Source organism: Panicum virgatum, chromosome 1N (assembly GCF_016808335.1).
Source record: "Panicum virgatum strain AP13 chromosome 1N, P.virgatum_v5, whole genome shotgun sequence".
NCBI classification, from domain to species: Eukaryota; Viridiplantae; Streptophyta; class Magnoliopsida; order Poales; family Poaceae; genus Panicum; species Panicum virgatum.
The window spans coordinates 40,550,491-40,566,026 of record NC_053145.1 but is presented as its reverse complement, the minus strand read 5'-3'; the positions used below and the strand labels follow the sequence as shown (position 1 = coordinate 40,566,026).

The window sequence follows — 15,536 nt, the reverse complement described above, 5'->3', positions numbered from 1 at the left end:
GGGGGCACTGGATTCAGCACCCAGGTCGCCAGATCTGCAGCCCCGGGCTGCTAACCAGGGGCCCAAGACCTCCCCGGGCTGGTGGGAGGAGCCCCGCTATCGCCTTCTCAGCAGGCACATGGATTTCTGGTGTCTTGCTCGGGCGGCAGCAGCGAGGCCGGGAGGGGGTAGCAGCGGTGTTAGGTGGGGCACCGCCCGAGTTGCCCCCCTTGAGGAGACGACGCGGGGGCCTCAAGTCCGAGCCGACATGGCTCTTCATTCTTGAATCTTGTGTGCATATGGAATACAGATTCAGCTCTAGAGTTTTGGCTGCCCCAAAGCGAGATGGAGCTAGGGTGTTTGCGGCAGCGGGAGAAGAGCAAGATTAATAATTTAGGCTGCTACCCAATGTAAGGATTCTTGTATAATGGTTTAGGTCTTTATCATTAATACATGATCCACCTGTCTCTCTCACAAGATTTCTTGGTTCTTGTGTCGAAGCTGACTGTAAGTTTACAACCCACTTCCCCTCTCTCTCATTTCCTCTCTCCTCCACATCATCATTCAGTCTGTTTACAACCTGCTATAATACTGGCTCGAAACTAAACTAGAGTCGTAGAGCATTAACATGCTCGAAATTAAATCCCAAACCCATTGAAGTGGTGATTATTAATAGCATGTCATGGCATCCTCAATTGTTCGGATGATGACAGGTGTGCACCAAGGTCCTAATAATCCCTATCGCAACCAATTTAGATTAAAGGATCTCTCTCTCTGCACAACAATACCTCAGCTAGCAGTTCATGCCAACATCATTCCTCACTGGATCAGTCACTCTTGAATTATATGTATACTATAATTAAACCTGGGTAACAGGGCCCTTTGCAGCCTTTCCTGGGCACTTTCCTTCACCACAAAAGAGTGTGTGGCTCGCTACACATTTGACGCGGCATCATCTTCTTCCCTGCGATCACCAGTCTTCTCCGTCTTGATGCCTGGATGGCTCCGGAGCGACGGCGGGTAGAACCGTTTGGCTCCGGTGGCGTCCAGCATCCTCTGGCTCAGCGGCGGGCTCCCCTTCTTGGCGTTGTACAGCGCGTAGGACTGCCAGGTCAAGACCTCGGGGGCGAGGCAGGCGATCAGCGGCAGCGTCAGGTACAGCGACGGCCATGTCACGTACCAGTCGCCTCTCCGGATGCCGTTCAGGGCTGCCTTGCACAGCTTGTCGACACGGGCTACTGGGAACACCCCGATCTGCACCTGCAGACGAATTGGAGAGGAATTTCTATTAATTTGCTCATCAGTGAAACAGTTTGGAGGTCCATATATAACAATCCCTGACGTTGGAGAAGCTGTGTTCTTGACTGAAACATTGGAACTGGCCATGTTGCAACTTACATCTCTGGCCTCCTCGTCGACGGCGACCTCGCCGTCTCTCTGTATCGCCTTGCCCTTGGTCATCTCGGACTCCACGAACCCGGCGGTCAGTATGGTCACGCCAACCTCCGAGCCAAGTTCGGATCTCAGCGTCTCGTAGAACCTGAGCTGTGCTGCCTTGGTGGCCTGTTGTTACAGGCAAATTTCAATATTCAAAATCCATAATTAACACCTAATAGGTGATGATCGGCTGAGAAATAGTTGTAGTCAATTTATATTAAGCTACTAATGGCAATTTTACCCTCTCTAATGGATGGTTATATATTTTCTATACTGCATAATACCATATGGTAGTATTGTGCACTGTAAAATAGTTCGAGAAATAAACTTTTTTCAGGCAACGGATGTTTGTTTCTCAATTGCTTACATTGTACAAGCTCAACCTAGATGTAGGCGCCGTCGCCGCTATGGAGGACGACACGATGAGCTTTCCTTTGCTGGCCTTGAGGTGTGGCAGGGCGTAGTAGGTTGGGTAGACAGAGCCCCAGAAGTTCACGTCCTTGGTACATAGAAGCATGCCAAAAACGTCACCATACGTTACTGCTTGAATAGCCGAACTCATTCACATCGCATTTTGTAAATTTTGCTTCTGTGCATCAACAGAGCACTCGATTGGCTTACCATCATTTTGGTGAACGCAGTTATGTTGGTGATTTCGTCGAAGAAGGAGATGGACCAGGCCCCGGCATTGGCAACCAGATGGTTCACTGATGGCTCAGATGCATTGATGCAGACATGATCAGACAAGGCTTGCAGTTGCTGCTGAAGCAGCAGGATGATGGAGAAACATATAGACAGAGGTAGAGCGGCACACATTTGCCGAAGTGGGCGACAGTTTCCTCGACGGCGCGTCTCGATTGCTCGGGGTCAGAGACGTCGGCCGGAACGACGAGAACGTCCGGCGCGCCGCGTTCCCGGGCGGCCGCGGCGACGCCCTCCAGCGCGTGCTTCCGACGGGCCACCAGCGAAAGGCACGCCCCTTTCTTAGCGTACTGGTACGCAAGCTCCTACACATGATGCAAATATGAGAGTCAATATATTTGTAATTAATGGTCCACCACATAGAAAAATTTTCGACAGAGAAAATAAATAGCCACTACAGGAAAAATGCATGCTGTTGACAGTTTTTTTTTAAAAAACTATGCCATAGTCCTAATATCCTAGTCTGAGAAAGAATGGGTAGATCAGAAAAAATAATTTTTTTCCACATACAGAAATAAAAAATGTTTTAGAAAAGTGAATGAATTCGAAACGTTGGATTTCAATTCAATGGTTAGCCCACGAAGTCGTACAGAGTGATTGCTTAAGTTTTCTGCTCTTGAAAAATGTTCAAGTTTGTTCGGTCAGCGTAGGTGCCTACATATAGAGCATCTCCAAGAGTTGGACATCTTTACTTGTCATCCATCTTTTTTTTGGTAAATCAAGAAAAAATAGCCTCCAACAGTCTGGCATCCAACTTGACAAATTTAGAAACTTGGCAAATCTCACTCCCTCCACGCGCAAATATACGTGCTCGGAAAGGACTTGGCATTGCGGTCTCCAGGGGTCTCCACATCTCTCGGCGCCCGCGAAGCCCGTCGGTCATCTTCTCCTGCACGCGGGAAGAAACTTCAACTGGAGTCCTCACACGCGACAAATCATCATTGACGCCACCGTGCTCTCTGCTAGGGTTCACGGTATAAGTCGGTCAGCTGACAGTGGGGTTCACCGATACATCGGTCAATTGACCATATTAGTCGGTCAGCTGACGATTGCAATTGTGATTCAAAGGCATGACTCCTGGCCGACAGTAGATCACGCAGGAAGAGATGGCCGGCTGGAGGTAGAAGATTAATCACCCTCTTGCGAAGAACAAGCCAGTAGCCTGGCCTTGCAGGGAGCAGGCCGGCTGCTGGATCACACCACCAGCAGATCGCATGGCACGCAGGAACACGCAGTGGCGGCGGTGGCGTGGCGCGCGTGAAGCAGGACGCGACTTCGCGCGTCAAATAGGAAAAGACCGGCAAAAAATTATTATAGGGGCCTTCTTTTTACATTTTGCCAAGTCTAAAATAGCAAACTATTGGAGATGAGCTTTGTTTTTATTTGGCATATAGTTTTGGGACACTACTGGAAAAACACACATTTGTCCGCGGCCATTAGTACCGGTCACGGTTTCGGCCGGTACTAACGTGCAAATTTAGTACCGGGCCAATGGAACAGTGGCCATGGGAACTTATTAGTACCGGTTGGTGGCTCCACCCGGCACTAATGTGTGCCACCGACAGCCCCCGACAGCCGCCTGCAACGGCTAGTGATAATTTAGTACCGGCAAGAGCCACAAGCCGGTACTAAATTGGCGCCAGTACACTTAGTACCGGCTGGTGGCTACAGCCGGTACTAAAAGGGGAGCATTAGTACTGGCTGTAGGCACTACCCGGTACTAATTCTCCCACTATAAATCGGGGCTTCTTCCTCCCCGAGCCGAGCCAGCGCCAATTTCACCAGAGAGCCATCTCGAGCTCGGTTTCTTCTCTCATATTAGAGTTGCGCCGCTATTTGATCCATTTTTTGTGTGATTTGCACTCATCCAAGTGCGCCAAAGGTGTAACATCCCAAAAATTCACCAAATTAAATAACGCGCTAATTTTTTTTTCAAAAGTTTTTCGTCGTTGAGCTCAAATCATTTTTCCCGCCCGATCTCCCGATCTTCCGAAAAACCCGATCCCAACATCCGAATCCATCGCCGTCCCGTCTCCCTATTCGCCCTTGTCCCACATGTCACGCCCGACCGGCGCTCGTGCACGTCCGGCCGCGGTCGCCGCCGCGAATCTCTGTCTCTTTTTCTCTCTCTCTTTCTCTCTTTCTCTCTTTCTTTCTCTATTTCTCTCCTTTTCTTTTTCTTTTTCCTTTTTCCATTTTCCTTCTTTTTCTTTTTTCATCCTTCTCCTTCCTTCCTTCCCTCTCTCCACGTGTCGCTACCGAAGCAGCTCGCCGCCGCCCTCTCCCCATGCGCGCCCCGCCTTCCCAGCCGCGCCGAGCACCCCTGGTCCGTGCGCAGGCGCGCGTGCACGCACGGGCTCGCCGTGCTCGGCGCACCGAGCTGAGCACGCTGCGACGCCCGCGCCACACCACGGCCGCCTGCCCAAGCGCCGCACGCGTTCCACGCGGTCCCGAAGCTCGCCGCGCCGCCCGCTGGTTAGCACCACCACCTTTTTCCTGTGCCCGCCCTCTCCGCCGGCCATGCACACGCGCGCACTGCTCGCACAGCGCCGCCGCCTCGCCGCTCGAGCCGCTCAGCGACAAGCACAGCGCCCAGGGCCCCTCCACGTGCTCGTCCTCCTCGGCGCACCGCTCGAGCCATCCCGTCACCCGTACAGCCACCGCGAATTGTGTCGCCGCTCCACGCCGCAACGACTCCAAGCGCCATTAATGGCCGTCCTCGAAGCTCGCTAGCCGGACACCTGCCCCGCCCTCCCCACTGCCTCTCCCGGCCTATAAGTAGCACCTTCGCGCAGCTCTCGGCCACCACCACCGCCTCCGCCACCGCGTGCCTTCCTTCCCAGCCCGCAGCACCGCCGCCACGGTCGCCTCTGCTGCTCGCCACCCGCCGCCGTGGGCCGACCTCCTCGCTCCATCCTAGCCCAAGGTGAGGAGAGCAGCAGGGTGCCCTCGCTTCCCTCGTCATTTACCCCTAGCCCTAGCCGCCACCGGGACCCTGCAGCGCCGCCGCCACACCGGCCAGGGCCGGCCACGGCCCGCCGCTGTGGCGCCGCCTATACGGGCCGCCACCCCTCAAATCGAGGAGGGGAATCGATTCCCCGTACGCCCTTCCTCCTTTCCCCTCCTTCCCGGCCGCCGCAAGCCCCAGGGCCGCCGGCCCCGAGGCCTCCGGCGCCCTGCGCCCTCCCTCCTCTGTTTTGCGCGTGAGGAGGAAGAAGGAGGGCACATTTGCCAAAAAACCCCCTCCCCTTCCCTCTATTCTATAAAGAGCCCTTCCACTCTTTTGCCTGTTTGCAAAAGAATCCCTGCCCTTTATTATATTCCAAAATAAATCCCTCCCCCATATAAACATATTTCTAAATAAACCCCTGACCATTTTCAGAATGACCCGGGTATTTTCTAAAATATCAATCAAGCCCTGTCTTCTCAGAAATAATTACAAACAGGTCCTTGACTCCTTATTTAACCCCTAAACCTCTCTATAACCTATCATTTCATGCGCCAAACAATCTCCGATCGACCTGAAACTTTACCATGCCATTTCTAACATAGTTTTGGGCATGCCATTAGGAAACCGCCCAAAAATATTACTCCTATCTCCATATCTTAATTGTTTCTGATTCAAGCTCAACGATAAAACTTTTAATTCTTTTTCTTGATTGTGTGTTTGTTTGTATACGTCGTAGATCACGGACTGAACGAGGGAGAACCCGTCGACGAGCAGTACTGCGAGCAAGTGAACGAGGACCAGTTCCACGATCCCGAACCCGAAGGACAACACCTCGATCAGGACTTCCCGGAAGGCTTTGAAGACGGCAAGTTCAATCTCATCCTTTGATGCATGATTTGTCCCAGTTTTATAAACACAACCCATTAGCCTGTTTTACAAAACTACATATGTTTTGCCTGCTGAAAACATGGTTGGATAGCCACCCCTTGATTTGTTATAACCATTCCATGACCATCTAGATTAATGTCTGAATGTGATGTGTTTGGACGTTAATCACTACTAGAACGCTTAGGACCTTAAACACGATACAACTTGTTTTATAAAGAAAATGCGTGAGTGTGTGTGGGAAGGGAAAATGTGAAATTTTCGAAAGATGAGTATAGACGGGATGAATGACACTTCTGTGTGAATTGCCAAATGGTGTGCTCATGCCCGAGTGGTAGAGCAAGGAAGGGAGATATCCATCTTGTCACAACTAAGGACCGAGTTGGTGTGTCATCTCACCTAACTCCACTATCATGCAAACCACTCGACCATGCAATGGGCAACAACTTAGCATAAACCCCACTAGTTAGTCTGATAGCCAACAGGAGAGCTGAGAGCAACGGGTGACCAAGGAGAAGGGATATGCTCTCTGTGACTTATGTCCCGTTTATACCTCGGTGATAGGCCGATGACCTCTTGGTAGATCCCGTGGTGGCTAGTCAGGTCTAGCTAAGGTGGGTAATGGCTTTGTTGGGATCTGCACCGACACTAAGGTGATCGTGCTGTGGTGCCCCGCTTGTGGGTAAAGTTGCACACCTCTGCAGAGTTAAGAATCTATTCGAATAGCTGTGCCCACGGTATTGGGCGAGTTACGGTGTGGTCACATAACTAGTGTTTCTTCTGGGATTGGATGGGTTGGCGTGAGTTGTTTTGGAAAAGTGTCCTTTTTTCACTCATACACTCACCGCTGGTTCTTGCCCTGTTCCAGATGGCTGACAATGGATGGAGTGGCAGAATCTGCCACGCAGAACCCGGCCTTCCTAAGTTATTGATACTTAGCCTGGAACGCGTCGGAGTTGTGGACCCACCAGAGTATGTCTACCGGGAGTACGACTCCAGGGGCACTCTTCGATGCGAACTGATGATCTTCGTGGGAAAGAGCACCCGCTATCCTGACGTGGACCCATGGTTCACCTCCACCACTGGCTTTCGCTTCCCTGACACCTACCGAAAGGCCGCCCGTAAATCCCTGCGACCTCTGCGTGTGGTCTACAAGCATCATCTTCAGTGGACTTCTATGGGATATTTCCCGCCTACGGAAGGAAGAGGACGCTCATGGATTGCCCGAATGAGAGAACTTGGAAGAGAAGAAGAAGACCTAGAAGATACGGTCTCCCACCTATTCATCTACCTCAACGGCCTGGATGAACTCTACCGCGAACAGACGAAACAACTGAAGCATCAAATCCACCGGGCAGAAAAGGCAACCCAAGAACTGGAGGAACAACTGACAAGAGCCGCACGCGCCGAGTATTCCCTAGCTGCTCTCCAAGCCCAATGGCAAGAGTACGAGGCTCGTAGAGGAGTAGGTGGGTGGATAGAGGAAGAACCCGAAGAAACCCATTGGGATAGAGATACTCAGACCGAAGATGATGTGATGGATCAGTGTCTTCCACCAAAGAAGCGCCCTATCCGGACCGAGGAAGAATTCCCATGATAGGAGTAGCACTCCAAGCTAGAACCATATCCTAATAATCATGTATCCATGAAAACTGTACCTCTCCATGTTGTAATAATAAGTACCATCTACCCCCTTTTGTACCCAAATATTCATGCAAAACTTATTCACTCTACCTTTGCTTTCAGATGGCTGAGGAAGGATGGACCCAGGGCAATTGCCAAGATGCACCTGGCTTCCCCATCCTTTTGATCAACGCCCTGGAGAACCTTGGCGTTACGGAACGCCCAAGGTACTACAGCAGAGAGTACGAGCACCATGGTACCCTCCGCTGCAGGGTGATCCTGGTCATTGCCAGAAATGACCGCTACCCCGACATTCAGCCATGGTGAGTGACCGCTATAGGGTTTAGGCACCAAGACACCTATCCCTTGGCCATCAGAAAGGCGCTCCGTTATCTATGCCGGATTTTTGAAGGACACCTCGCCCCCACACCAATGCGATTCTTCCCTCCGGCCATCAGAACCCCAGTTTGGGAAGCTCGTATGAGAAACCTGGAATGGCGCCACCATGAAGAAGATCCCTTGTACCAAGTGACTACCTATTTAGCCTCCTTGGACCAGCTCTTTGACGAACAAGCCAGCATCCTTAGGGAGCAGACCCATCGAGCCGAGCAAGCAGAGCTCGCGGTAAAACTGCAATAGATACGGATAGCCCAAGCCGAGGCAAGAGCCGCAGCCGCGGTTAGCAGCGAAGCGGTTGCCTAGGAGAGCCTCAGGCAGGCCCGGGACCGGCGTATGCAAGAATGGACCAGAAGTGGAATGCCAGTCCCGGCAATTGGGGAAGAACATGTTCTACTCGGGACGCCCGTCATAGGATGGGGACCACTCTTGAGAACCCCACAAGCTCCACTCGAGAACCCTGAAGGGTCTACTTCCGCCATTGAAAGAGAAGCTGCTGTGCAACCCTTGGAAAATAGAAACCTAGAGGACGGCGAGCAAGGACGGCGAGCAAGGACTACTCGCACACTCCGCCCCAAAAGAAGGCTCGCCCCGCGAGTAGAACACCCAACGCCACCCTAGTGTTATACCCTCCTAGCCCCTTTGGCTTAACTTGTACCCTTAAGTGTGAACCTGTTCGCGGACGTGTAGTACGCGTTTTAGTCTTGCCCCCGTGTTGTACCCTCCCTTGCAGTAATAAAGTTGTGTGTGCTTGTTGTTTGCTTATTTGTATGACTGTGTGCTTTTCGGCAGAAGGTGGATTCTGCCTTTTCAAAAATACGAATTAAACAACTTAAACATCACATAATCTTAATCCCAATCTCACAAAGACCCTACCTAATCTACATATGGCTTCGCGAAGCGGTACGAGGGCCTCTCGCAACCGGACCCCTGCAGCCGCTGATGCAGGAGTACAGCCTAATGGGCAGAACCCTCATCAGGAAGAACAGGAAGTGAGCCAGAACAGAGGACAAAATCAAGAAAAAGTGCCAGTGCCACCACCACCACCACCCCTCGGGGACCTGGCACAGTTAATACACAACCAGACCCTGACACTGGAAACACTGGTCAATGCCCTCATCAACAAGCGGCCACGAGAGCAGACCATGAATGACAAGCTGATAGCTTTTCTGAGGACCAAGCCGCCCACCTTTGCCGCATCCAGCAACCTTTTGGATGCAGACGACTGGATGCGTGTGATCCAGAGGAAGCTCGAGCCGTTTGAATGCCAAGATCGAGACAAGGTTCTTCTGGCAGCCCACCAACTCACCGGGACTGCCTTAGCCTGGTGGGAGAATTACTGTGCCGCTGCCAAAGACGCCTCCACTATCACTTGGAAGGAGTTTGTGAAGGAATTCCGCCGCTATCATATCCCCTCAGCCACCATGAAGTGCAAGGTGGATGAGTTCCGCGCACTACAGCAAGGAAGCATGCCAGTAGAAGAGTACACCTACCAGTTCATGGAGCTGGCCCGATATGCACCAGAGGAAGTGAACGATGATGAAAAGAAGCAGGACATGTTCAAGAAGGGATTGAACCCAGAACTCCGGACCTTGCTTACCCCTCAGATCTACCCCGAATTCAATACTCTGATGAACAAGGCTATTCTCACAGAAAGGGCCAAAGCTGAAGAAAGGAAGGATAACAAGCGCAAATTTCGGGAAAGCAAGGCCCGCCAGCAGGATCGCTTTCAGAAACCATGAAGCTTTAGCTACACTGCACCAAGGTCTCAGGCCCCAATGCAGTATAGGACTCAGTCTCAGGTGACAGGCCCACAGGCCCCTAACACACAGTTCAGGAGCCAGAACACCATGAAGGCCCCGCAGAGTAATGCAAGCCAAGTCACCACCAACAACAGCAATGCTAGGGCCTGTTTCAATTGCCGAGAGACAGGGCATTTCATCGCTAACTGCCCATATGCCAAGAACAAGCCTGCTACATCAGCCTTCTCCAACATGGTAAATGGACCAAGGCCAGTTCTGTTAGGTGCCAACCAAGTGCCCATCCACAACAACAACAACACCACCAACAACCAGCAGATGAGGCAGCCCCAGCAGTCATTTGGACGAGACCGCGTCAACCGCATCAACACGCAGGAGGCTTAAGGAGCTCAGGGCGTAGTGCTCGGTGAGTACCTAGTCAGCTCAGCTCTTGCAATAGTACTATTTGATTCTGGAGCATCACACTCGTTCATATCCTCAAGTTTTGTGGAAAAACACAACATACCTACAGTACTACTAAAAACACCCCTATTAACCCGGACACCTAGAGGTGACATCAAATGTCGATTGGGTTGTCTACGGGTAAGGATCAATTTGAGTGGGGTAGAATTCCTAGCAGATCTAGTAGTACTTAAGTCTAAGGGAATAGACGTGATCCTTGGAATGGACTAGTTAAGCCTGCACAATGGTCTCATAGGTTGCGCTGATAAGGTGGTACACCTGACGAACCCAGAGGGAATACGAGTAACCTGCCATACCTGGGGAAGTGGACTAGACCCGATGGTGTTCAGCATGGAAGCCAAGTCCTTTGGGGAAGTCCCGGTAGCAAACGAATACCCAGATGCTTTCCCTGAAGAACTTCCCGGAATGCCACCAGATAGGGATATAGAGTTTGTCATCAACCTTGTCCCTGGAACCTCTCCTATAGCCAAGAGACCCTATAGGATGGCAGCCTCTGAATTGGCAGAACTAAAGAAGCAACTGGAAGAACTACAACGAATTGGCTTCATCAGGCCAAGCTCGTCGCCTTGGGGAGCCCCAGTCCTATTTGTCAAGAAGAAGGATGGGAGTATGAGGTTGTGTGTAGATTACCGGGTACTGAACAAAGTTACCATCAAGAATAAGTACCCCCTCCCCAGGATTGATGACCTTTCCGATCAACTAAAAGGGGCCAAGTACTTCTCCAAGATCGATCTGAGGTCAGGATACTTTCAGCTCAACATTAGAGAGAGCGACATCCCAAAGACAGCTTTTGTCACCCGTTACGGGAAGTTTGAGTTTAAGGTGATGTTTTTTGGACTCACCAATGCACCTGCTTATTTCATGAATCTCATGAACAAGGTATTTATGGACGAATTGGATAAGTTTGTCGTAGTCTTCATCGACGACATACTTATTTACTCGAAGAGTGTCCAGGAGCACGAGCAACATTTGAGGGTAGTTTTGGAAAAGTTGAGAGCAAACAAACTCTATGCAAAATTCAGCAAGTGTGAATTTTGGCTAGAGAAAGTGGCTTTTCTTGGACATATTCTGACCGCAGAAGGAGTAGCAGTCGACCCTAAGAAAGTCGAAGCGGTTTCCAATTGGCAGCAACCAACTAATGTTAGTGAAATCAGAAGCTTTCTTGGATTAGCTGGGTATTATCGAAGATTTATTGCGGGATTCTCCAAGATAGCCCGACCCATGACAGAACTGCTTAAGAAGGAAAAGAAGTTTGTTTGGACAGAATCCTGCGAAAGGAGTTTCCAGGAATTAAAGAGAAAATTGACAACCGCCCCGGTACTCACCCTACCAGACATTCATCGGGATTTTGTCTTTTATTGTGATGCATCCCGACAAGGTTTAGGGTGTTTCCTTATGCAAGATGGGAAAGTGGTTGCATATGCTTCCCGCCAACTCAGGCCTCATGAGCAAAATTACCAAACACATGATTTGGAGTTTGCAGCCGTAGTGCATGCCCTCAAGATTTGGAGAGACTACCTGATTGGAAACAAGTGTGAAATATACACGGATCATAAGAGCCTGAAGTATATCTTTACCCAACCAGACCTGAACCTCAGGCAAAGAAGATGGTTAGAACTGGTTAAAGATTATAATGTGGAAATTCATTACCACCCTGGCAAAGCTAATGTGGTAGCTGATGCCTTAAGCCGGAAATCTTATGGACCCAAGGATACCCATATGCAGGAAGAGATGGCATGATTGAATGTGCACATCGTCCCTCGAGGTTCCATTCGCATGATGAGCATTCAGCCCACTCTTGTGGACAAGATTAGAAAAGCCCAAAGTTCGGACAAGGACTTGATGGAAACCCGAATGCAAACTGAAGAAAATAAGGCAACGGATTTTAGAGTGGATAGTGGGGAAACTTTATGGTATAAAAATAGGATTTGTGTGCCCTAGGAAGGAGACTTCCAACAAATAATAATGGATGAAGCCCATAACTCGGCCTACTCCATCCACCTAGGATCCACCAAGACGTATATGGATTTAAAACAAAAATATTGGTGGAAAGGAATGAAGGCGGATATTGCACGATTCGTCGCCCATTGTGGTACTTGTCAAAGGATCAAGGCCGAACATCAGAAGCAAGTAGGATTGTTGCAACCCCTACCCATCCCGGTTTGGAAATGGGACGAGATAGGAATGGACTATGTAGTGGGTTTGCCCAGAACACAGAAAGGACATGACCCCATATGGGTAATAGTGGACCGACTCACTAAAGCGGCTCATTTCATACCCGTACGGACCAATTACGGTGGAGAAAAGCTATCTAAGATTTATGTGGAAAACATAGTAAAGTTGCATGGTGTGCCTAGCAGAATTGTTTCAGATAGAGGGACCCAATTCACCTCTAGATTTTGGAAAGTTTGCATAAAGCTATGGGCACCAAATTGGATTTCAGCTCTGCCTATCACCCGCAAACGGATGGCCAAACAGAAAGGGTAAATCAGATCATGGAGGATATGTTGAGAGCATGTGTCCTTACCTATGGCACGGATTGTGAGCAGAGTTTGTCCTATGCGGAATTTTCATACAACAACGGTTATCAGGCAAGCTTGGCATGTCACCGTTCGAGGCTCTTTATGGAAGAAAATGCAGAACTCCCCTGATGTGGTCAGAAGTTGGAGAATGTGCCCTAGTTGGACCCGCACTCATAAAGGAAGTCGAAGAAAGAGTGGCCGAGATTAGAGAAAAGCTAAAGGCCGCCCAGTCTCGACAAAAGAGCTATGCAGACAAGAAGAGACGAGAAATAAGCTTCAACCTGAGAGAGTTCGTCTACCTTAAAGTTTTACCTATTCGGGGAACTCGAAGATTTTAGGTACAAGGAAAGTTGGCCCCTCGGTACATTGGACCGTACTGAGTTCTGAAGAAAGTAGGAGCCGTAGCATACCGTTTGGAGCTACCAGAAGGAATGTCGGATATACACCCGGTATTCCATGTGTCACAGCTAAGGAGATGTTTGAGAGTACCAGAGAAAGAGCATGTGCTAGAAGAAGAGATAGATCTACAGACAGATCTTCAGTACCAGGAAGTACCTATCAAGATTTTGGACACTATCACTAGGAGGACAAGAAACTCCGAAGTACGGATTTGCAGAGTTCAGTGGAGCAGACACGGAGTAGAAGAAGCTACATGGGAGCATGAAGATGCTCTGAAGAAAGAATTTCCCATCTGTTTAGGAGCCAGCCGAATCTCGAGAACGAGATTCATTTTAAGTGGGGTAGGTATGTAACATCCCAAAAATTCACCAAATTAAATCACGCGCTAAATTTTTTTTTCAAAAGTTTTTTGTCGTTAAGCTCAAATCATTTTTCCCGCCCGATCTCCCGATCTTCCGAAAAACCCGATCCAGACATCCGAATCCATCGCCATCCCATCTCCCTGTTCACCCTTGTCCCGCGCGTCATCGCGAATCTCTCTCTCTCTTTTTCTCTCTTTCTCTCTTTCTCTCTTTCTTTCTTTATTTCTCTCCTTTTCTTTTTCTTTTTCCTTTTTCCATTTTCCTTCTTTTTCTTTTTTGCTCCATCTCCTTCCTTCCTTCCCTCTCTCCTTTTCCCGCACGCTGAGCAGCTCGCCGCTGCCTGGCTCCCCGACCATGCCCGCCCGCTCGCTGCCGAAGCAGCTCGCCGCCGCCCGCTCGCTGCCGAAGCAGCTCGCCGCCGCCCTCTCCCCACGCGCGCCCCGCCTTCCCAGCCGCGCCGAGCACCCCTAGGCCACGCGCACGCATGGGTTCGCCGCGCTCGGCGCACTGAGCTGCGCATGCCGCGACGCCCGCGCCACGCCACGGCCGCCTGCCCAAGCGCCGCACGCGTTCCACGCGGTCCCGAAGCTCGCCGCGCCTCCCGCTGGTCAGCACCACCACCGCCTTCCTATGCCTGCCCTCGCCGTCGGCCACGCACACGCGCGCACTGCTCGCACAGCGCCGCCGCCTCGCCGCTCGTGCCGCTCAGCGACAAGCATAGCGCCCAGGGCCCCTCCATGTGCTCGTCCTCCTCGGCGCACCGCTCGAGCCATCCTGTCACCCGTACCGCCACCGCGAATTGCGTCGTCGCTCCACGACACCACAACGACTCCAAGCGCCATTAATGGCCGTCCTCGGAGCTCGCTAGCCGGCCACCTGCCCAGCCCTCCCCACCGCCTCTCCCGGTCCATAAGTAGCACCTTCGCGCAACTCTCGGAAACGATTCCCCGTATGCCCCTCCTCCTTTCCCCCCTCCTTCCCGTACGGTCCAGGGCCGGCCGCCGCCCGCCGCCATGGCGCCGCCTCTACGGGCCACCACCCCTCAAATCTAGGAGGGGAATCGATTCCCCGTACGCCCCTCCTCCTTTCCCCCTCCTTCCTGGCCGCCGCAAGCCCCAAGGCCGCCGACCCCAAGGCCGCCGACGCCCTGCGCCCTCCCTCCTCTGTTCTGTGCATGAGGAGGAAGAAGGAGGGCACATTTGCCAAAAACCCCCTCCCCTTCCCTCTATTCTATAAAGAGCCCTTCCACTCTTTTGCCTGCTTGCAAAAGAATCCCTGCCCTTTATTATATTCCAAAATAAATCCCTCCCCCATATAAACATATTTCTAAATAAAACTCTGACCATTTTCAGAATGACCCGGGTATTTTCTGAAATATCAGTCAAGCCCCTGTCTTCTCAGAAATAATTACAAACAGGTCCCTGACTCCTTATTTAACCCCTAAACCTCTCTATAACCTATCATTTCATGCGCCAAACAATCTCCGATCGACCTGAAACTTTACCACGCCATTTCTAACATAGTTTTGGCCATGCCATTAGGAAACCACCCAAAAATATTACTCCTATCTCCATATCTTAATTGTTTCTGGTTCGAGCTCAACGATAAAACTTTTATTTCTTTTTCTTGATTGTGTGTTTGTTTGTATACATCGTAGATCACAGAGTGAACTATGGAGAACCCGCGACGAGTAGTACTGCAAGCAAGTGAATGAGGACCAGTTCCACGATCCTGAACCCGAAGGACAGTACCTCGATTAGGACTTCCGGGAAGGCTTTGAAGACGACAAGTTCAATCTCATCCTTTGATGCATGTTTTGTCCCAGTTTTATAAACACAACCCATTGGCCTGTTTTACAAAACTACATATGTTTTTCCTGCTGAAAACATGGTTGGATAACCACCCTTTGATTTGTTATAACCATTCCTTGACCACCTAGATTAATGTCTGAATGTGATGTGTTTGGACGTTAATCGCTGCTAGAACGCTTAGGACCTTAAACACGATACAACTTGTTTTATAAAGAAAATGCGTGAGTGTGTGTGGGAAGGGAAAATGT

At 50.6% G+C, this 15,536-nt stretch overlaps 1 protein-coding gene across 1 annotated transcript in view; it reads right to left on the bottom strand.

Moving 5' to 3' along the window:
* Positions 1-617: 617 nt before the first annotated feature.
* LOC120654086 (11-beta-hydroxysteroid dehydrogenase A-like) overlaps positions 618-15,536 on the bottom strand; it is a 30,470-nt gene continuing 15,551 nt past the window's right edge. Inside the window, exons 2-6 of the mRNA XM_039931667.1 lie at positions 2,231-2,423; positions 2,038-2,123; positions 1,784-1,915; positions 1,378-1,542; positions 618-1,239 (exon numbers count right to left, since the gene is read on the bottom strand). Of these exons, the coding sequence (XP_039787601.1) occupies positions 913-1,239; positions 1,378-1,542; positions 1,784-1,915; positions 2,038-2,123; positions 2,231-2,423 (903 nt within the window). The 3' untranslated portion in view covers positions 618-912. The remainder of the gene's footprint in view (positions 1,240-1,377; positions 1,543-1,783; positions 1,916-2,037; positions 2,124-2,230; positions 2,424-15,536) is intronic.